General features: G+C 45.9%; 1 protein-coding gene across 1 annotated transcript in view; it reads left to right on the top strand.

The window, feature by feature from the left end:
* The window catches only part of MANBA (mannosidase beta), a 64088-nt gene that overhangs the window by 7134 nt on the left and 35532 nt on the right, over positions 1 to 21422 (top strand). Inside the window, exons 2-5 of the mRNA XM_056855223.1 lie at positions 8572 to 8666; positions 10444 to 10549; positions 12580 to 12750; positions 17992 to 18115. Of these exons, the coding sequence (XP_056711201.1) occupies positions 8572 to 8666; positions 10444 to 10549; positions 12580 to 12750; positions 17992 to 18115 (496 nt within the window). The remainder of the gene's footprint in view (positions 1 to 8571; positions 8667 to 10443; positions 10550 to 12579; positions 12751 to 17991; positions 18116 to 21422) is intronic.

Below are 21422 nucleotides of genomic sequence, written 5' to 3'. Positions count from 1 at the left end.
GCAGCGAGGGGAAGTTCCTAGCTTAGCCGTCACCACCCGGTCCCAAGCCCGACCACCGGAGACCCCCCCTACACTCAAAGGCATCCCGGAAGCCTTCCAACAGCGACTCCGGGACGCCTCCTTGCAGGAGGAGGAGCATCATCTCCTCCCCACTGGTCTGGAACGTACCAACACTTGGTGGGTGCAAGGGGGGAAACTGTACGTCCCCTCCTCTCTTCGCAAGGAAGTATTGGGACTTGTACATGGTGCCAGGCTAGCGGGTCATTTTGGTTTCATAAAAACGCTTCACCTGGTTCGAAGACAATTCTGGTGGCCCGGTATGAGATCTGATGTAGAGTTGTATGTGCGCAGCTGCCCCACCTGCGCCACAGCCAAGAAACGGATGGGAAAACCCCCAGGGCTTCTCAAACCGCTTGAGAGCCCCTCCCGTCCCTGGGAAGTCATCGCCATGGATTTTATCACCGACCTACCTCCGAGTCGGGGAAAAACGGTTCTTTGGGTTATCACAGACCTCTTTTCCAAACAGGTTCACTTCGTTCCATGTGCAGGCCTTCCTTCAGCCCAGGGCTTAGCTAAACTGTTCATCACACACGTCCTCAGGCTACACTCGATCCCGAGGAAGGTCCTCTCCGACCGGGGGGTCCAGTTTGTTGCCAAATTCTGGCGGGCCTTCCTAAAGTTAATGGGAGTGGAAGAGCAGGGCCTTTCTTCCGCCTATCACCCCCAAACGGATGGTCAAACAGAACGAGTAAATGCGGTGGTAGAATGTTATTTGCGTTGCTATGTAAATTTCCACCAGGACGACTGGGTCGACCTGCTGCCATTTGCCGAATATGCGTATAACAATGCGCCTCATTCCTCTACCGGCTTTAGTCCCTTCCAAGTTATATACGGGACGGATTTCGGCCCTTTCGGTTCTGCCCCCGTCTCGCCAGAGCTCCAGTCTACCCCTGACCTTCAGGAGTGGATTCAGGTGGTTAAATCCACCTGGCCATGGTTGCTCAAAAATCTGGAAAGGGCAAAAAGCAAGTACAAGGAACAAGCAGACAAACACCGGTCTCCGGGATGGGAACTCAAGGTGGGGGAGCAAGTCTATCTGTCCACCAAAAACCTCCGCTCTCTTCGCCCCTGCAAAAAACTGAGCGACCGTTATGTGGGACCTTTCCCCATTACCAGAGTAATCAACGAGGTTACTGTGGAACTGGACCTCCCAAAAACTCTGAAAGGAGTCCATCCAGTCTTTCATATAAGCCTCCTCAAACCCTATGTGGCAGCCCCCCAGTTCCACCCCCCTCCCGCACACGAGATTCCTACCGTAGTAGGAGGGGACACCCATTTGGAAATATCCAAGGTTTTAGACTCCAAATGGAAGAAAGGGAAACTGTTTTACTTTGTTCGCTGGAAAAACCTTGGCTCCGCTCATGACGAATGGGTGGCCGCACCCCACATGGCGGCTCCTCGCTTAGTCCGGGAATTCCACCTTGCTTATCCCGATAAGCCTCGTCCTCTCGGGGACCCCGGGGGGGGGCCTTAAGGGGGGCAGAATGTGAGGGTCTCTGTCTTTGTGTCTCTGCTTTCCATCACCTGCTGTGTTATCAGTGAACTCGTAAAAGCAGTTCACACCTTCTGGTCTCAGGCGCCAGGCCTGATGGCCCATGTATCTTCCCCCCCCCCCCGCTGTTCTTCCTGCCAGTACTCCCTCAGGCCGATGCGGCCTTGGAAGTGTGATAGCCGCCCAGACTTCCTGGGATCTGTCTGATGTTTTGTATTATGCCAAGCTTGTAACTTCCCATAACAATAAGTGTGAACCCCAGTGCCCCAGTGCCCTGGAGTCAATATATTCTGTAAACCCGTATAGCCCCTCACTTGCAACTTTCTACCTGTGCCTGTCTCATCTCCTGAAGGCTTCAATAAATCGATTGTTTCTGTATCAACGTCTGAGCAACTGATTTGGAGAAGCAAACTCAGAGAGGGGGATCTCTCACATTATCGTTATTGTTATAACACTCTCTCAGGTTCTCAGAATCCCCAGTTGTCACTTTGTTTTAAGATATGCCTTTCTCCTTATATTTCAGCAACAACAGGGGCTAGAGACTTGGTTGTTTTTTTTTAATGAAAGCTGGGATTCAGAGAACCTGGTAGACAGATTTGCTATAATGTTACAGCAATAAATATCCAATTGCCAATTTAAAAAAAACACCTGGAAATGCCCCCAGTAGCATGTGGGAGTGTATGTGACCACTGCTGGGGGACTGGCGTAGGGAAAATATGGGAAAACTTGCCATAGGGAAGCCCCGTTGCTGCTGCACTGTATTAGCGGCTGAACTGGCAATGGGGATAACCCTCCAAAGCCCATCCCCATATGGAAACATTTAAGTGTGTCTATAAATATTGGTCTATGAAGGTCAGCGTTGCCTACTGAGACTGGCAACTGAGTGGTTCTCCAGGGTCTCGGGCAGAGGTCTTCCGCATCATCTACTAGTTGATCCTTTTTACTGGAGATGCTGGGGTTTGAATCATAGAATCATAGAGTTGGAAGGAACCACCAGGGTCATCTAGTCCAACCCCCTGCACAATACAAGAAATTCACAACTACCTCCCCCCTACACCCCCAGTGACCCCTCCATGCCCAGAAGATGGCCAAGATGCCCTCCCTTCATCTGCTTAAGGTCATAGAATCAGCATTACTGACAGATGGCCACCTAACTTCTTAAAAACCTCAAGGGAAGGAGAGCTCACCACCTCCCGAAGAAAACCTTCTGAACCTGGGACCTTCTGCATTTGTGTCACTAAGCCTTCGGATAATTGCAGTGGATTTAAGAGTATAAGCCCTCACACTTTCAATTCACAATTTCAAAAGTCATCACACTTTCCTTCTGTAATACGTGAAGCTACCTTATACTGAATCGGATAACTGATCCAGCACTGATTTGGATTGTACAGATTCAGAGTGCAGGTCACATATCCGAGCCCCCTTGTGCATGGAAACAAGGCCCATTCTGTAGATAACCAGAATTGCATTCAGATGTCACACTCTGAACCTGCTTCACCACTATGGTCATCTTTGGAAGCCCTGCTTTGTGTTTCTGAGATTAGGTGGGTGAGAATCTGAGGGAGGGCCTTCTTGGCCATGGCACCAAAACTCTGCAGCTCTCTCCTCAGAGAGACTTGTCTGTCCCCTTCTGTTGCCGTCTTTCACCAGCAGGTGAAGGCTTTCCTGCTTTATTTGACGTTCCCTCACTGACCCCTCATTCCTGCCCAATATTTTAATTCTTGTTTTTTGTATGTTACCTCTGGCATTCTAAGCTTAAATTAACTTCAATTTGCCACTCTGGGTATGAAGATAGTTGATGCATCTTGCGTTTGAGGGGGGGGGGCTTCCTTCTCAGGCACAGCATTAAAAACACTCCAGTGGAAAACAAACCACAGTTGCTTGTGATGTCCAAATGCATTCACATTGGAGTGTGCCGCCTTCAAAGTGGGATTCTAAAGCAGGTTAGAATCCCACTTTGGTCACGGGGGTGTCAAATGACTCCAGTTCTCCTACATCCAGACGTTATGGGTAACTGTAGTTTATTTGAAAGCCAGGAACTTCCTATCAGGCTCAGTGTGCAAAGAGAAGAGCGACAGGAATGCGTGGGCATGACTAACATGCTGCATTAGTGCCTGTCATTGCAAAATGGAATTTAATTGACACTTTGCATGAGGTCTTGAAGCATCATAGATCTAGGGGAGAAAGGGATTTTATGCCTGGAATGCTCAGTTTTTAATGCACTATTTTGTTTGTGGAACAGCACAAGGAGCCCTTAATCCCTCCCCCCCCAGCTATATACTGTGTCTAGGGGAGGGGCCGTGGCTCAGTGGTAGAGCCTCTGCTTGGCTTGCAGAAGGCCCCAGGTTCAATCCCCGGCATCTCCAGTTAAAGGGACTAGGCAAGTAGGTGATGTGAAAGACCTCTGCCTGAGACCCTGGAGAGCCGCTGCCGGTCTGAGTAGACAATACTGACTTTGATGGACTGAGGGTCTGATTCAGTATATGGCAGCTCCATGTCTTCATGTGTGTTGGCTTTTAAAAAAAGAATATTTTTGGGAAAGGGGGGCCATATAAAATAATTTTTTTAAAAAAAACCTGACCCAAAATTTAACAGAAAATTTTGACGTGCATACCCTTGCTATGCATCTCAGCAACTGAATTAAAATTAAAACCCGTAATCAATTTCATCTGTAAGCTGCGTGGGAAGCCACAGAGGCAGAACATTGAGGTGTAAATACATCTAACAAGCAACCCTGTCCCAGAAAAAGGCAAATACCTCCTGCCCAGTTTCTGCTGGTCCACTTGCCCATCCCCTCCAGGCTGTCCTGTTGCTAAGTCAGTTATGTGAAGAGGTGTGACATCAGCGCAGACCAAAACCTCCTGTGCACATGGTCTGCAACAGTTCAGTGCTCCCCATGAAGGCATCTGATCTCTGCGATGTGCCATGTGGGCATGTCTTGAAATAATAATGTGGCGTGCCTGTCTTGTGTCTGTGACACAGGGCAGCCAGAATTGTATAGGTTAATAACACCGTTTCGCAGACTTGGGTCAACTGAGTCTTGCTATTCGAGGAAATTAAAACTGTTGGCACACACTTGTAGAAAGATCAGTGAAGGCATGCCCAGAGCGGTGACTCATGCAGAGGTGTATTGGGTGATTTCTTCAGAGGGCATGTATTTCTGGTGAATCTCTGCATTGAGTGTGAGTGGATCAGTGAATCACTCCTGATACAGAGATACTACGGAATCACCAGCCTTTGTGGGAGGCTGATTACATGCAAGCGTGCGCAGAGTTTCACAGGAACCTTCAGTTACTTAATTTATTTTTCACAGAACCTTGTTGGGAGAATGTCTGATCTCAAAGCTTTCTGTGCCTCAGTCCTCAAAATCAAGATCAGCACAAGTAGTTCCCCTGCCCTTTCATCTGTCCCTAAGAAAGCAAATACTAACAATCACACATGTTCTATTTATCCCTGTATTCTGATCCCTGTCCCAGGTAAATCCCTGTCCATAGTTTGTCCTGAGAGATTTAGGGTTTACTATTTTATTTTTTATGTCTTTTCTTTACTATTTTAACTGAATATGTTTTTATTATTGTAAACTGCTTTGAACGACGAGGAAAAGTGGGATATAAATGTTTTCTTAAATAATAAATATCTTTTAAAAATTGGGAGATACCTTGTTAAATTTGAAGTGGGGGAGTGGATACATCATGGGTTACATCCTGTAACTCCCTTTTACCAAGTTGGACCCTTCCACCAAGTCTTCCCTCAACAGAGAAAGATGTCCTTCAAGCAACAAAAGACTCTTTCTTGATGCTGCATTCCTTTCTTCCACAACAAACGTTCCTATGTCGTAAAATCACGGGAAACCTGTCTCCATCAGAAAGAGTCATTATTGATGGGAGGAAGTCTCCCTTGAAGGAACACTTAGCAATAGAGAGTCATAGGCTCCAACATAGCTGAAGGGAGTCACAAGCTCTGACCCTTTATCTCTAATGCATATGCGTGTAAACACGTACGCATGCTCATTAAAGCGCCACGAGGTGTCCTTTGAATGAGACCTCTGCCTGCCGTTCCACAAACTGGTGAGGCGCACTTTGAAGTGTTGACAATGTGGGACAATCCCCCTCCCACACACATCTCTTTAACCTCAATGTCAATCATCTTAGATTTTACAACAACATAGGAACTTTCTTTGTGGAAGAAAGGAATGCAGCATAGAGCAGGCGAGATTGGAGCTTCTGGCAAAGTGTAATGGGATTGGGGAGAGGAGAGATCAGGCAGTCATCTGGTATGGTCAGAGGTGTTACAAACATGTCCCTGTTTTCATCTGTGACATCTGGGAGCCTATGAAACTGTACTAGATGCAGCTTAATGAAATATTAACCTGCTGTGCAGATGACACATCAGTCGTTGTGCAAATGCCTCGAGGAGAAGCCATGGCAGAAAGCGCTCTCTGCCCCCTTGTTTGCTACAGGAGTGCTAAATATTCCTGCTAGGGTTTATATTTAGCACTGGCTCACTAAAATATGCATTGCGCTTGCACATACGGGTTGGCTGAAGGTTTGGTCGGGTTCCCCTCCCCTCCTATTCAAATGGCAGGTTATCTTTATGAAATGCTCTCAGCAGGAGGGGGTGGGAATGGTGCTATGTTGCTTTCAAAGGACTACTCTCATTTCAAACCTTGCTTAATGAAGATAAAATCCCGGGGTCAACCAAGTGTGTATTCCCTCAAGGGATGCTGTATTCACTTGGGCGGTGATAAGAGAATTACCTCTTGATTATTTAATACTTGCCGTCTTGATTCCTCTTTTCAGAGGCGTCCCTGAGAATGGTGAGGGGGTGGGGATGGGAGGGGGAGAGAGCAATGAGCGCAGCAGACATGCCACAGAAATGCCGAACGGTATCGTGGGCAGGACGAGACAAGCTCGGTGCGTGTGCTCAGCAAAGTCTCTCGCTAATAATAGAGGCGTTGCGTTTGGACCACGGTTTAACGTGAGGGAATGGTTTTATCAATGAATTAGGCGCTTGTTCCTATGATCACTTAGATCAGATTCAGTCGGGGAAGATCAGCAGAAACCTTATTAGTTGAAAAGCTTTACTTTCGCTGTGGTGATTCTAGAGCACGGGTTGGCGACGGGTTTCTAAACCGGGGCTGGATTTTGAATCGAGCAAGGTCCAGAGGAACGGCACCAATTGGCGCAGCATATTATATGCCCGTGCAAGACAAGTCGCATGAAAAGGGGTTCTGTAATATTGGTTCTTGTAGGTTATCCGGGCTGTGTGACCGTGGTCTTGGTATTTTCTTTCCTGACGTTTCGCCAGCAGCTGTGGCAGGAAAGAAAATACCAAGACCACGGTCACACAGCCCGGATAACCTACAAGAACCAATGAACTCTGACCGTGAAAGCCTTCGACAATATTTTGGTTCTGTAATAGTTTCTGTTACAGCAAGAATAGCAGCAGAAGCTTGGTAGAGATCCTGTTTGCACGTGACTCGGTTCCCATGTAAGAGTTATATTTGAACCAGCAAACGACGGTTTTCCTTGTTCCCCAAGGAAAAATTGGAAACTGCAGTCTGACTTTGGCTTCCAATTTTGGTTTGGATAGGGTCGCCAGGTCCCTCTTCGCCACCAGCGGGAGGTATTTGGGATGGAGCCTGAGGAGGGTGGGTTTTGAGGAGGGGAGGGACTTCAATGCCATAGAGTCCAATGGCCCAAGTGGCCATTTTCTCCAGGGGAACTGATCTCTGTCGGCTGGAGATCAGTTGTAATAGCAGGAGATCTCCAGCTAGTACCTGGAGGTTGTCAACCCCTAGGTTTGGAAGAGAAGCATGAGCCATAGTTTTCATTTGTAATGTAATGTCAAAAGAAGTCAGCATGGGCGAGGAGAGAAAGCATGAACCTTAGGTTTGTTCCCAGAAGCTAAGATCATGGTTTGGTATTATGTGGGATGTGAACTGAGTTTCTCTTTGCTCTATGGAAAAAGCTGTATCAATTTCGGGGTTGTGCAATGAAGAAGAAAAGAAAAGAGTAGTGCTTGACATCATGTTTCCAGTCACTGCTGAAAACAGTACTAAGTAAAATGTGAACACATGAACACATGAAGCTGCCTTATACTGAATCAGACCCTTGGTCCCATCAAATTCAGTATTGTCCACTCAGACCGGCAGCGGCTCTCCAGGGTCTCGGGCAGAAGTCTGTGCTGTCAAGTCACAACGAACTTGTGGCAACCCCATGAAGTTCCACCTCATGGGGTTTCCAAGGCAAGAGTTGAGCAGACGTGGTTTGTCCTTGCCTTTTGCATAGCAGTCCCATTCTTCCTTGGTGGTCTCCAATCCAAGTACCAACTTGCTTAGCTTCTGAGCCCTGACAAGATCGGGCTAGTCTGGGCTATTAGAGTGGATGCTGAAAATAGTACGAGTAGAAATTGAATTATACCGTAGTGAAAAATCATGAGAAAACAATGTCAGTTAAGCCAGTATCTGAGAAAGGGAGCTTTGACTGTTGTTAGGTTATACTCTGAAGATCTCCTTGGTCTCTAAGGTTCAACTGGACTCAAATCTAAGCAGTTCAGCCAGAATTTGTTTATTTCTTGGAGCATTTTATCCCACTTTTCAGCAGAAGTGCCCCAAAGCAGCTTCTAGTCACATAAAAGAAAAAGAAAAAACAGGCAAATAAAATTCTACATAAGTTAAAAACATGTATGAATATAAAAAAAGATATCCTCATTGGGAAAGCAGTGAATCAATTTAAAAAAAATGAAAAAATAAAACCCATAATTGTGTGAATCTTTAATGTGTTGTCTAATCAATGCTGTTTTGCAGCAAGGTCTGGAAACTTCTGTTTATGTTTTCCAACTACAATAGAAGAGTCAAAACTCCAGAGTTCAGGTAGCCAAGCTGACCTGCTACAAGCATGAATTGCTTTCTACAGCCAAGTGTTGTAGCACTGCACTAACAGCTGTGTTTTTATGTTTCTTGCAGTGCTGTCTTTTAATAAGCAGAGTTTTGTTTCTTTTGTGTTGTCAATCAATAGGATCCTTATTATAGATTTAATGATCTGGCCTACAGATGGATCTCCCTGGATAACTGGACCTATAGCAGAGAATTCCAAACTCCTTTTGATGTCAGGTATGAGAAGAAAACATTACAATGGCACTATTTGGGGACGCTGCTTGACTTCCGCTTATGGGCCTTTAGGGCTGAGTATGGTGTGGTGCAGGCATAACAGGGCTCAATCTCTTAACCATGGTTTGGAGTCAGTAACCGCCTTGCAGGGCCACATGTTCCTTCCCACGTGCATGAGTAATTTCCTCTCATTTGAGGAGCTAACCTTGTTGCAGTGTTGCGACTCTGATGATCTTTTTGCTTGCCATGGTCAGTTCAACCCACAGTTTGCGAAAACCATTCATAACCCTGGTTTTGGAAGGCCGTGGTAAATAAACTGGTCTTCAGAAGCTTGCAAAAGGCAGTGAACGAAGGCTATCTGGTTTTACTGAGAAGACTATTCCATCAGGTAAATACGTACCCTTATTGGAAACGGCGCTGCTTTAGGTCTTTCATTTGTAATCAAAAAATTATTTGAAAACACATTTTATTGGTTCTTACATTCTTCAGAGCAAGTACAGTGCAAGGGTGGCTGAAGGACACTTGGAAACAGAAATAAGTGAAAAGGCACAGAAAATAACCAGAACAGGAATGCCCCACAGAGGGGAACTAGAGTACAGTGAATAAAGATTCAGTTAATTGTGAGGTCACATGGAAAGAGGCTGCATGCCAAGTAGGGCTCCCATTTAACCACTTGGGGCAAGGTATTACCAGCCCCCAGCCCCAGTTTCCCACCCCTGAGGAGTTGAGAAGCTGGAGAAAAAATGGCCTCCACATAATGACTGTCTAGGAATTTCCCCTAGACTTTTTAGTAAAGACCATAGAAACTGGCGTATCACCCAGAAGTGACATCACATCCTTCCCAAACTCCACCCTCCCAAGGCACCTACCTCAAAATCTCCAGGCATTGGCTGAGGCAGTGTTGGGAACTCTGATTCGAAGTCCTTACATCTGCACAGCACAGACACAGAGAAGCAGTGCCTGTGCCCCCTGGGAAATGGTGAATGAATGAAAGCTTACTCTTCTTACTGTTTCATACTTCAGAAATTCATGTGATATATTGGATAAACACAGAGTTAACCCATTTTGGCTACATCATGGCTTTTAATGAAATACTTTGAAGTCTTCTTCCATTTTAAAAATGGCATCTGAATTATACATTACTGAAACCCATCTTGAAAACTAATATGAGGCACGTAACCAAAATCTGATTTTTGTGTGTCTGATCTAAACCTCCCTGATAACATGTTGGTTGTCTCTTTAGAGGCAGCATGATTGCATTAATATTTTCAGAGCAGTAGAAATAGATGCTGCTTAAGGCTTTCAGAGATTGGCACACTTAATGCTGCAGCCTGTGATTTGCAAATCGGAAGCCAGCTTCAGCAATGTTGTTTGCTTTCTCTCAGTCCCTCCTCTCTGTCTGGTGTGAGTTTTGCGATCTCTTTCCTTGTCTGAGTTAACCATGTTTCAGCATTACGCTGCAGTGATGAAGAAACCATAGTTAATATGGTTTCTCATATTAACTGTACTTTGCAGACCAGATCCTCATTTCAAACTCTGGTCCAACTGAGAAGTCTGGTTTGTGTTTAACATGGTTTGTGTCAGTACCAATGTCCTGATAAAATACGGGTAAGGCATTAAAAACTAGGAAGGGGAAAGGAGGAAATTCATGTTCGTATACTCTAGATTTAAAAAAGGGAATCAGCCTTACATCTGGCACCAGATCACTAATGAACATTCCATGGATAATTAATTTAGGACCACTCCAATAACCTTGTATTCCTCTGTTCTCCTTCCATAGCAAATGGCAAAAAGTGAGTTTGGTTTTTGAAGGAGTGGATACAGTAGCTGAGATTGTGGTCAATAACATCACTGTCGGAAGGACAAACAACATGTTCAATAGATATGTGAGTGCCACTGTTTTTATGTTTTAAGGGGATTTCCACAATTGGGCATGGAGTAAAGGACTTTGACTATATGGGCACTGCCTTCTAGCCCCAATTTAGGTGGTTGTTTCTACTTTGCCAGCAGCCAAGTGATTCTGCATTTTCATCTGTAATCCTGTAGTATTTAGGGGATGATTTCTCTGAGTAGCCTGCAAGCACAGGCATATCCTGTAGAAAACCAGGAGTTTGCATAGTGCTGTGCGCTCAAGGTCACATTGACGATGGAGACAAATTAGTGGGCTTAGACAATCCTGGAAGATCCGGCCGCTGTGGTTGTGCATGTTGTCATAATTGGGTCTCTATAGGCGGGGCAAGGACGGGATTAGGGTTGCCAGGTCCCTCTTCACTACCAGGGGGAGGTTTTTGGGGTGGAGTCTGAGGAGGGCGGGGTTTGGGGAGGGGAGTGACTTCAATGCCATAGAGGCCGATTTCCAAAGTGGCCATTTTCTCCAGGTGAACTGATCTTTATCGGCTGGAGATCAGTTGTAATAGCGGGTCTCCAGCTAGTACCTGGAGGTTGGCAACCCTAGATGGGATGGGAAAAGTTCCTGTGAATGGCTATAGCTATTGGGTGTTGGCCAAGAAGAAGGAGGGCCATGTTTATCTTTAATTTCCTGTGCCTTCACAGAGGCCTCTAGTGGCCAAGACTGGCAAAAACAGGTGAAGGCTGCCAGGATCCCCATTCTCTTTCTGCCTCCTCGGGAGCAACCTGATGGGGATGGCCAGGTGTTGCAGTGTTCCATTTATATCACCCTTGCTCCACAGAGCCCCGTGGCGCAGAGTGTTAAGCTGCAGTACTGCTGTCAAAAGCTGTGCTCACGACCTGAGTTCGATCCTGACGGAAGTTGGGCTGTTACTGCACTAGGTATTCCCAGCGATGTATCAAGTTGGAAATGTTATAAAAAACATCGCTTTAAAAGGGTTTTTGGATGCCACGGCTAAAAAATAGTTGGAAGACGTGTTCACAGCTAAAGGGGCCAAACAAAGTGCGAACAGTATTTTTTATAACATTTCCAAACTCTTAATACATCGCTGGGAATACTTAGTGCGGTAACAGCCTTGGTTTCAGGTAGCCGGCTCAAGGTTGACTCAGCCTTCCATCCTTCCGAGGTCGGTGAAATGAGTACCCAGCTTGCTGGGGGTAAAGGGAAGATGACTGGGGAAGGCACTGGCAAACCACCCTGCAAACAAAGTCTGCCTTGGAAACTTTGGGATGTGACGTCACCCCATGGGTCAGGAATGACCCGGTGCTTGCACAGGGGACCTTTACCTTTACTGCTCCACTAGGGTTGCCAACCTCCAGGTACTAGCTGGAGACCGCCTGCTATTATAACTGATCTCCAGGTGACAGCGATCAGTTCACCTGGAGAAAATGGGTGCTTTGGCAACTGGACTCTGTGGCATTGAAGTCCCTTCCCTCCCCTCCTCAGGCTCCACCCCAAAAACCTCCCAGTGGTGGCGAAGAGGGACCTGGCAACCCTATGCTCTGCTGTAGACCCACCAGCCTTTGGTTGCAGCCTGCCAGAAGCTTGGTTACCATCCTGTTTTTGCAGTTTTTGGGCAGCAAGCACATAAGGTGTATTGATCCTTTTAAAGCCCTGCTTCTCCCCTACATGGCTAATAAGCTACGTTCAAGTTGGTGGCTGCCAGCTGGGCAGACCCTGTAGAAAGTTGGGTTTGCTCAGACGTTTCTTTTCCTTGCTTTTGTTACTCCTGGGAACAGTTTAGTTGTGGGGGCAGTGCAACTTGCGATCTGATGGATCTCTTTGGCGGCTTCTAGAGTCTCTAAAGTACATTTAGGGGCTTCAAAGACTTTCAGAATTGACCGTAGTCGGGATTTGAGAATTCCCAATGTAACACTTTTCTGTAAGCGAAGAAAATAATGGCTGAGCTAGACCCCGGATAACTGAACCGACGCATAGCAGATGCTACATGTCAGCGTGATTAATGTATCGTGTCTATAATTCATACTTCTCTTGTCCCTGACACAGAGCTTTGATATTACTGATGTGATCCAAGAGGTCAGTGCCATTCAAGTTCACTTCATATCTGCCGTTTGGTATGCCGCAGAGCAGAGTGAAAATCACCAAGCATACAGAGTGCCTCCGGAATGTCCTCCTTCTGTCCAGAAAGGACAGTGCCATGTTAATTTCATCAGAAAGGTAATAGCCGTGTGCCTGCAAATGGGAAACTTTCTGGTAGGAAATTCAGAGGTTGTAATGACGATCCTGGCAAGTGTGCCTGGAATTTTGCTGATTTCAGTTGGCAAGTTCAGCAAAAATTAACTATGATTAACTGTACAGAGAAATACTGAATACCCCAAAGCATTGGCAGTGTAAAAAAAAGAAAGACCCTGCGCAGAACAGAACTTGAAACTTGTAACAAATAGAAGAAGAGGAGGAGGAGTTGTTTTTTTTTATATGCTGACTTTCTCTACCACTTGAGGGAGACTCAAACCGGCTTACAATCACCTTCCCTTCTCCTCCCCACAACCGACACCCTTTGAGGTAGGTGGGGCTGAGAGAGCTCTAAGAGAGCTGTGACGAGCCCAAGGTCACCCGGCTGGCTTCGTGTGGAGGAGTGGGGAAACCAATCCAGTTCACCAGATTAGCCTCCGTTGCTCATGTGGAGGAGTGCGGAATCAAACCCGGTTCTCCAGATCAGAGCCCACCACTCTTAACCACTACACCATTCTGGCTCTTGTGCTGCCGGGAGACACAAGCTGCTGGGAGATTCTCCTTTCATTGAAATGGACAAAGCTGAGCAGGAACTACAGCTTAGAAGTTGCAGGCAGATTCCTTATGAGTGCACCAAGCTACGATCGGGTTGCCAGACTGCAGACTTCAAACCCCGAGAACAGCTGGAGAGTGGGGCCAGGCACTTCAAGCAGAAGTGATACAGGGGAGGCACCCTAGCATTTAAAAAAAAACTCTGTGGTTTTACCGTTGAGTTTTTGCGGAATATTAGAGCATCCGGTGTCGTAGCGCTGGTGCACCAGGGCTTTCCTCCTTCCCGTCCCTCAGTTTCCTCCAGTTTCTGCGTGTTTTGCCCAGGTTTTCTGGATGCTGGCTAAACACGAATCCCAAAAATGTGGGCAAAATGTGCAGAAACCTGAGAGGAGAGCGAGGCAACCTCTGACGGTCGGGAAATGCATGCATAATCAAGGCAAAGCCCTGAAGTAGTCGGCGGGGTTACCTCGAGGAAACAGCCTAAATGGCCAAAGAGATGCCTGAAGTTTAACACACACAAAAATGAGAAAGCAGATTCTTTTCCTTTGTAACTGCTGCGATGGAATTAGGGATTTCAGTAAGCTGTTAAAAAGGCAGCTATTTTGGTTACAATGGTTAATTAAAACATGGCGGGTCATCTTTCTGCTCTGGAATCCATATGTTGTTTCTACAGTGTTGATTAGAAATCAGCGTGAGAGAGAAAACAACTTGAACAGCTGTAGTCCTATTTTTGGATCAGAAGATGCTGGGAAGGCTGCTTTTCTATAGTGCTAGGCTGTAGGTTTTAAGTATGAGGAAAATACCTCCTTTAAAAAAAGATATTTTGTGCCTTGAAGGAATGATGTGATCATGTCTGTATACTGATTAAGCTGTTTCCTAATGAGGATTTGTTTTCCTTTTTTCCCCTCATAACATTTTTCTCCCTCCCAAGGGGATCAGGGCAGCATTCATGAGAAAATGAGGGGGGACTACTTAGTAGTGAATGCAGTGAACTCGTATGTTTAATGTGTTGGGCCTCAACCTGTGAGGTAGGTCCCCTTGGTGGTCTAATGGACACCTGATGGTAGAATCCTAGGAAAGGGTAGGGTCCTGTGGCATGTGGTGCCTTCCTCTTTTGCCAGCCAAGATCTGGATAGGATAAATATCTCTTGTCAAAGGACTCTCAGTATCTCCACAGCCCATCATCTCGATCCAGTTTGGGGGGAAAGAAACACAAGAAGAGCTGATTATTTGTGATAGGTTAGGTAGAGGAAGTTCACAATTGGAATCCAAGTTCGAAAAGATTGAAAAAGACTGATTTTGTGGCACTGGGTATGACTAGTAGCACATGGCGATGACATCACTAGACTGTGTAGTGTGCTACTGGCCAGTGCCATGGATGTTAGCACCATGCAGCTTTGGCTTGCTCAGCAGAGGTGTCCAAGATGTGCACTCTGCCCTTTCTCTCCCCTGTGCTTACTACCAATGGTATGACTGTATAACTGCAGCCATGCAGTTATGCAAAGTCAACATTCTATTTACAATATTTTGTGTGTGTGTGTGTTGCTGCTCTGGGATGACAACATGTTTAGAAATTTGTTCCAGGACACCAAAAGTCAAAAGTAAAATAAAATAAATACTAGTGAGTGAAATGAAATTCAGTGCAGTAAGAATCTATTCTTGGTAGGAATCTCATGGATCACTCTCTAGAGCTACATATGGGGAAACCTTTCCTCGGTTTGCACATTTATTTCTTGAAATTGTAAAGTCTGCACATGGTGAGGCTAGCACATAATTTCCCATGGAGAACACGCCAAAATTTTTGTGTTCAGGTGTAATAACTTGAAGTTGTGCAAACTAGGTCAAACATTATCGCCCCTACGTCCTCTTAATATTGTAGCTTGTCATTCCCCCTCTGGTAGTGGCGAAGTAAAAAGATCTCCTGCTCTGGCCCTGTTTTCTAAGAAATGGTCGCCTCTGACATTAACCTAGAAATAGGTGCAGTGCCTTCTTCTTGGTGTATGCAACTTGATACATTGGCAGGCAAACTGATTCCCTGGGATACGGGGAACGAGCAAGAGTGCTGTGTGGGTTGCCATAATTAGTATGGCTCAGCTGCCAGCTATTAGGATTATAAATTTAGATCTGTAGGTCACTACTTGTGACTTCAATGAGATCTATTGTATACTTGCTTCGGGGTGGCAATCTCTGAGGTCAAGTCAAGACATGACTCGAAGGAGCGAGTGGGCAACAACTTGTGTCTGCCCAGGGACTGCCCTGGGAAAAATCTCAGGCACCAAAGAGCTGAAGTTGACTCATCACATGCTACCACCCACAGATTCAGTGTGTGGTGATCTGAATCTGGGGGATCTCTTTGTATGCAGGAGCAGCTTTTTTGTGGCTTTATCTCATGCAGTTGGTGTTACGTTTGGAAGGTAGAACAATGTGCCTTGCACCCATGACCCTAAGGCCCTTATGACCTTGGTCATTGTTCTTTCTGCTAGCTGAGTAAGAACATAAGAAGAGCCCTGCCAGATCAGACCAGTGGTCCATCTAGTCCAGCATCCTGTCTCACACAGTGGCCAACCAGTTCCTCTGGAGGTCCAATGACAGGTCATAGAGGCTGAGGCCTTTCCCTGATGTTGCCTCCTGGCATTGGTGTTCAGAGATTTACTAGCTCTGAACTGGAGGTTCCCTTTAATCACTGGGGCTAGTAGCCACTGATAGACCTATCCCCCATTAATTTATTTAATCCCCTTTTAAAGCCCTCTATGCCTGTGGCCATCACTGCATCCTCTGGCTCACTGAATTCCATATTTTAATCACTGTGTTAAGAAGTATTTTCTTTTGTCTGTCCTGAATCTACAAATTGAGTACCAATTGAGTGGGAAGGAAGTTGACCATTGGCTTAGCACATGGTCCGGATGTGACTGTGGCAGTTCAGGGGCCCAACCTCTGGTGGCCTTTAATGTGGCATGTTGGTAAAGTTCAGTCCCGGCCCTACTTAGAAGTCTGACAGTCTTCCGTCTCTTGTGAGCCCCTGCAGATCTGAAGTGGTCTTTTATAGTCTAACACAGCAAATGGCCTCTTGTCAAAGCAATAGGGTATGTTCGCCTGCACAAACTTGCCCCATAGGCTCCCTGTCAGCGAGGTCAGGCTTTCCACCATCAGGAATGGAAGGCAAGTTGTTTTGTTCACCACCACAGGGCCTTCCAACGCACAGCTTTTTTTGTCAAGTGGATTGATAGCGGCCACTCAGTTATGGGGAATAAATTAACAGGATGCAGTCAGAGGCAAGGACACAATTTGATTAGGGTTAAGTCCCCCCCCCCCCCATTCTTTGGTAACCTCAGCTATTGAAACCAAAGGCTGGTCCTATCTGCATCGCCTCAGCCTCAGGTTTTGTGTCTTGGTCATGCTAGGGTGGTGGCTTTCAACCTTTATTCAGGGACCTATCAGGTTCCATGGACGGCTATCAAAAGTTCTTCAATGAGAAGAGCGACAATGGCAGACAAGATTTTGTGCCAGACCGCTGGCTTAAGACCACTGGTTTCCTCTGCTATCTTCCACAGTAGTATTGTGTGTATTCTGGGATATTCTCTCAGTTGATATGGGGCGGGGGTAGGACCGAACAGGCCTTGCCAGTGCTCACTTTGAAGGAGTGTTTGCCCCAGAACATAATCTCAAAATACTGTAGAAGAAGAAGAAGAGTTGGTTTTTATGTGCCGATTTTCTCTAACTTTTAAGGAGTCTCAAAGCGGCTTTCAATCTCCCTCTCCCCACAACCGGCACCTTGTGAGGTAGATGATGCTGAGAGAGCTCGAAGAGAACTGTGACTAGCCCAAGGTCACCCAGCAGGTTTCATGTGCAGGAGTGTACACAGATGTTTCTCAGCACTTTAGTCAAGACAGAAGGGGTTCCTTGAACACAGGAAGTTTTAAAGCCACTACACCAGAATATGTCAGAACGCTGGAAATGCTTATAAATTGAGGGTCCTTGGGCTAATGTTTTAAGCTCTTAAGAGCTTGTAAAAGGTAAAAGGTAAAGGTCTCCTGTGCAAGCACCGGGTCATTCCTGACCCATGGGGTGACGTCACATCTTTCCTAGGCAGACTTTCTTTTTACGGGGTGGTTTGCCAGTGCCTTCCCCAGTCATCTTCCCTTTCCCCCCAGCAAGCCAGGTACTCATTTTACCGACCTCGGAAGGATGGGAGGCTGAGTCAACCTTGAGCCGGCTACCTGAAACCAACTTCCGCCGGGATCGAACGCAGATTGTGAGCAGAGCTTGGACTGCAGTACTGCAGCTTACCACTCTGCGCCACGGGGCTTGAGGAGGCCAATTTCTCCATCTCTCTCCATTTCCCCTTCCCCCACCCCCTTTGATACTCTTCAGCACTCTGTTCCTTCTAGCTAATGCTCAGTATTTAGATCATCTGCAGGTGATCATGTTTCATTGCCGTACTCATAAAATGCTCAGCCATCAAGAAAGAGTGATACATGTATTAGAAAGAATGGTAAATGTTTTATATTTAAGTATTTTAAAAAATGATTTTTTTGCCTGTTGAGGTAGAGGCGGCTAGAAAGCAAAATAAACCATGTTGCCAAGACCGTCCGCACTCTCTGCTACTCCCTCCAGGAGAAAATTCCTTTTATGAAGCAACCTGCATTTCTGATGTGTGTGCTTAATTAATTCCAGGAGCAGTGCTCGTTTAGCTGGGACTGGGGCCCCTCTTTCCCTACTCAGGGAATTTGGAAGGACGTTAGGATTGAAGCGTACAGTCTTTGCCATCTGATCTATTTCTCTGTGACTTCTCACTATGGTAAGTCTTATTTCCTGAACTCTGTGAAGCGGGTTGGGGGAAAAAAATTGGAATTTTCATTCTGGGAAACTTAATGCTTCAGAATTAACAGCTGGCTGGGGCAAGACACTCTCATTTTTTGGGGAACTCCCTTCAGGAACATTATCTCTTCTCTCATTTAGAAAATGTTCTGCAAAATGTATTCTGCCTCAGAGTGGTAATTGGGGAGGGATCATAGCTGAGTGACAGAGGGCAGGCAGAGGTCCCTGGCTCAATCTCTGACATCTCCGGTTAAGAAAGAATCTCAAGCAAGCCACAGAGCTGCTGCCTGGCAGAGCGTTTAATATTAAGCTAGGCAGACCAATGCTCTGACTTGCTGTAAAGCAGCTTCATATGTGAATTAATATCACCTCCCTCCTTGCATGTTTACACCAGGTCCTTGCCATGTTAGAGCACTGAATTTCTAGTCCTTGCTTTGAAATGAAGCCATTCCATCTGTGGAAGTATTTGTCCTCTTCATAAATTCTTTTCCTTAAAAAAAATGCATTGTATCCTGCTCTTACGTTGATCTACTGCATTTGTACCCCACTTTCCAACAGGAACCCAAAGTGGCTTGCAACATTTCCCCCTTCTCCATTTTGTCCTCACAACAACTCTGTGAGGCAGGTTAGGCTGAGAGCGTGTGACCGGCCCAAGGTCACCCAGTAAGCTTCCATGGCAGGGCGGGGATTCAAATCTCCCAGATTTCTGGTCCGACACTCTAACCACTACATCATGCTGGCTCATGTGAGGCTCTCAGTAGTTCCCGATCCAGGTTACTGGTCAGATCCAGACAGTAAGTTAAGTTGAGCAACATTGTCCTATTGTGTGCCTAGAACCTTCACAGGGCCTTTAACTTTTCACATTTCTGTCCCTTCTCTGTTGTACAGAGGTGTATCTACTACACCTCTTTCTTGTCCTATTTTTCTGCCTTCTGAACCGGAGTCTCTCTTATCTCTTTCTGAAGCCATCTCCCCATGTTCATTGAGGTCCCATTTGTTTAGTGGAGCCTTTCCTAAACCACCAATAGGACTACTACACCATGAATGCAGTGCAAACAAAGGTTACTGCAAGTGTCGAGGTCCCAAGAAATGGCTTTTCATGAATTAGTAATCTTAGTATGGAGTTAATAATCTGAAGGCCGAACATATTATCTTAACCTTTCAGGCTCCCAAAACGCTTTTAGTAGTAGGATTTCAGGAATGAAAAGCAGGCACCAATAACTGAATTAAGGCAAATAAGTGGGTGCTAGATCAAATCAAGACTGAACTCTCCTCAGAAGCTACAATGACTAAACTGAGGCCATCATGCTTTGGTCACATTATGAGAAGACAAGACTCACTGGAAAAGACAATAATGCTAGGAAATGTTGAAGGCAGCAGGAAAAGAGGGAGACCCAACATGAGATGGATGGACTCAATCAAGGAAGCCACGGCCCTCAGTTTGCAAGACCTGAGCAAGAATGTTAACAATAGGACATTTTAGAGGTCATTAATTCATGTGGTCGCCCTTAAGTTGGAAGCAGCTTGATGGCACTTAACACAACTAAATTGCAGGGTGAAATGGTAGCAGGGTCATACCTTCTTGTTGCCTCTCTGCAGAAGATAGGGGAAACCTTCCTCTCCCGAACCCTGTTTGCACCTACGACCAAAATGTTCTCTGTATCTCATTTCTAAATTCTCAACCAGCTTCACCAGTCAGTGCGTTCTAGCACATGCTCTATATTTATTACCCTCTGGACAGGAAGCCATTCCTTCACATCCTGAATGTTCTACCGGTATTACGATCTAAGGGTTTATGGCAAAGGAAGAGGTGTGGAAGGCAGCTACATGAGTATGACTTACCTTTGACCGCGATTTGAGAGGTTTTCCTGTTCTGTGTTTGCCTCAAAGTCCTCTAACCAGTTTCTGTCAAGCTGTGATTACTTGTTTGTCTTCTGGCTTGCGTTCAGGTTGTCTGGAAAAAAAAATCTTGTAATGGGAATGATGTCCCAACCAGGTGGTGCTCTCTTTGTTGTGATAAGGAAGTGTTAGTTGATGTGATTTTTTTGGCTAGAAGACCTACACAGCATACCATTGAGTGACTCTGGAAGTCCTGGTTTCAAATTTCACCTCAGCCATAAACTCTGTGGGTGGCCTTGAAAGAAAGCCACTGAGCCTCAGTCTCAGCCTCCCATTTGTGATGTGGAGTTGTTAATTACTTAGAAGAGATTGCTGACTATAGGTGGAATGCTTTGAGTTCTATTATAACTACTAAGGGAAATAATCCAGATGGTCTCTGAAGTTCCATTGATTCCAATGGGAAAGTTGAGAACATCTCTTCTATCAAAGTCAGAGGGCCTCTTTTTTAATGCTGTCAAGTATCAGCTGACTTATAGCGACCCCATGGGGTTTTCAAGGCAACATCTATTCAAAGGTGGTTTGCCATTGCCTGTCTCTGTGTAGAAACCCTAAACTTCCTTGGTGGTCTCCCATCCAAGTACTAACTAGGGCTGATCCTGCTTAGCTTCTGAGAGCTGATGAGATCGGGCTAGCCTGGGCCATCCAGGTCAGGGTCAGTGGGTGTAAAAGTGCTCAATGTGGGATGGATGATGACCTAAATATTGTTAAATTAGGCACCTCATGTATGAACTGATACTCCTAGAAATAGCCGCAGGCCTCTGCCTGGATTAATGCAATAGGAATTCCATGAAATGCCACAAGACAAGTGTCACAAGGCACCCAGTATGTGCTTTTCCAACTCCACCTGTTGATAATCAGGTATGCTGCCAGATACTGTTTCTGTTCAGTCACTAGGGTGCTCCTGGACGATGTCTGATTTATAGACTGTGGAGTGGATTTATAAGGGGGGAGGGAAACCAACTTAGAATAATGTACAACTGGACTTTAGTCACAACCCCCCATGTTATTTTAAGTTGTTCAGAGTTTTATGGACGTGACCCACTATGTCTCCTGGAATAAGAAGTATCTGTTGGGCTCATTAATACTTTTTAAAAAGGTGATAAAGCCGTGTTTGTGTCTCTATCCTCCCATCCACATCTCCCATTATGGTAGCATAGACGTTGGGCTGCCAGAGATTTGGAGATTTTACAGGGGTGCTTCCCTGTTCACTTGTCCTGCCCCTGAGTGACAGAACCAGAGGGAATGTTAGTATGGAGAGGCGCATCCATGTGACATAACCAAGGCTGACCTTAATACATCAAGGTCAGCATTCTTTGACTGGCAGCAGCTCCCCAGGTCTGAGGCAGAGGTGTTTCTCATCACCTAAATGGTCTTTTCAGCTGGAGATG

This window comes from Euleptes europaea, chromosome 9 (assembly GCF_029931775.1).
Source record: "Euleptes europaea isolate rEulEur1 chromosome 9, rEulEur1.hap1, whole genome shotgun sequence".
In the NCBI taxonomy this organism is placed as follows: Eukaryota; Metazoa; Chordata; class Lepidosauria; order Squamata; family Sphaerodactylidae; genus Euleptes; species Euleptes europaea.
This window is presented reverse-complemented; position numbering and strand designations above follow the sequence as displayed.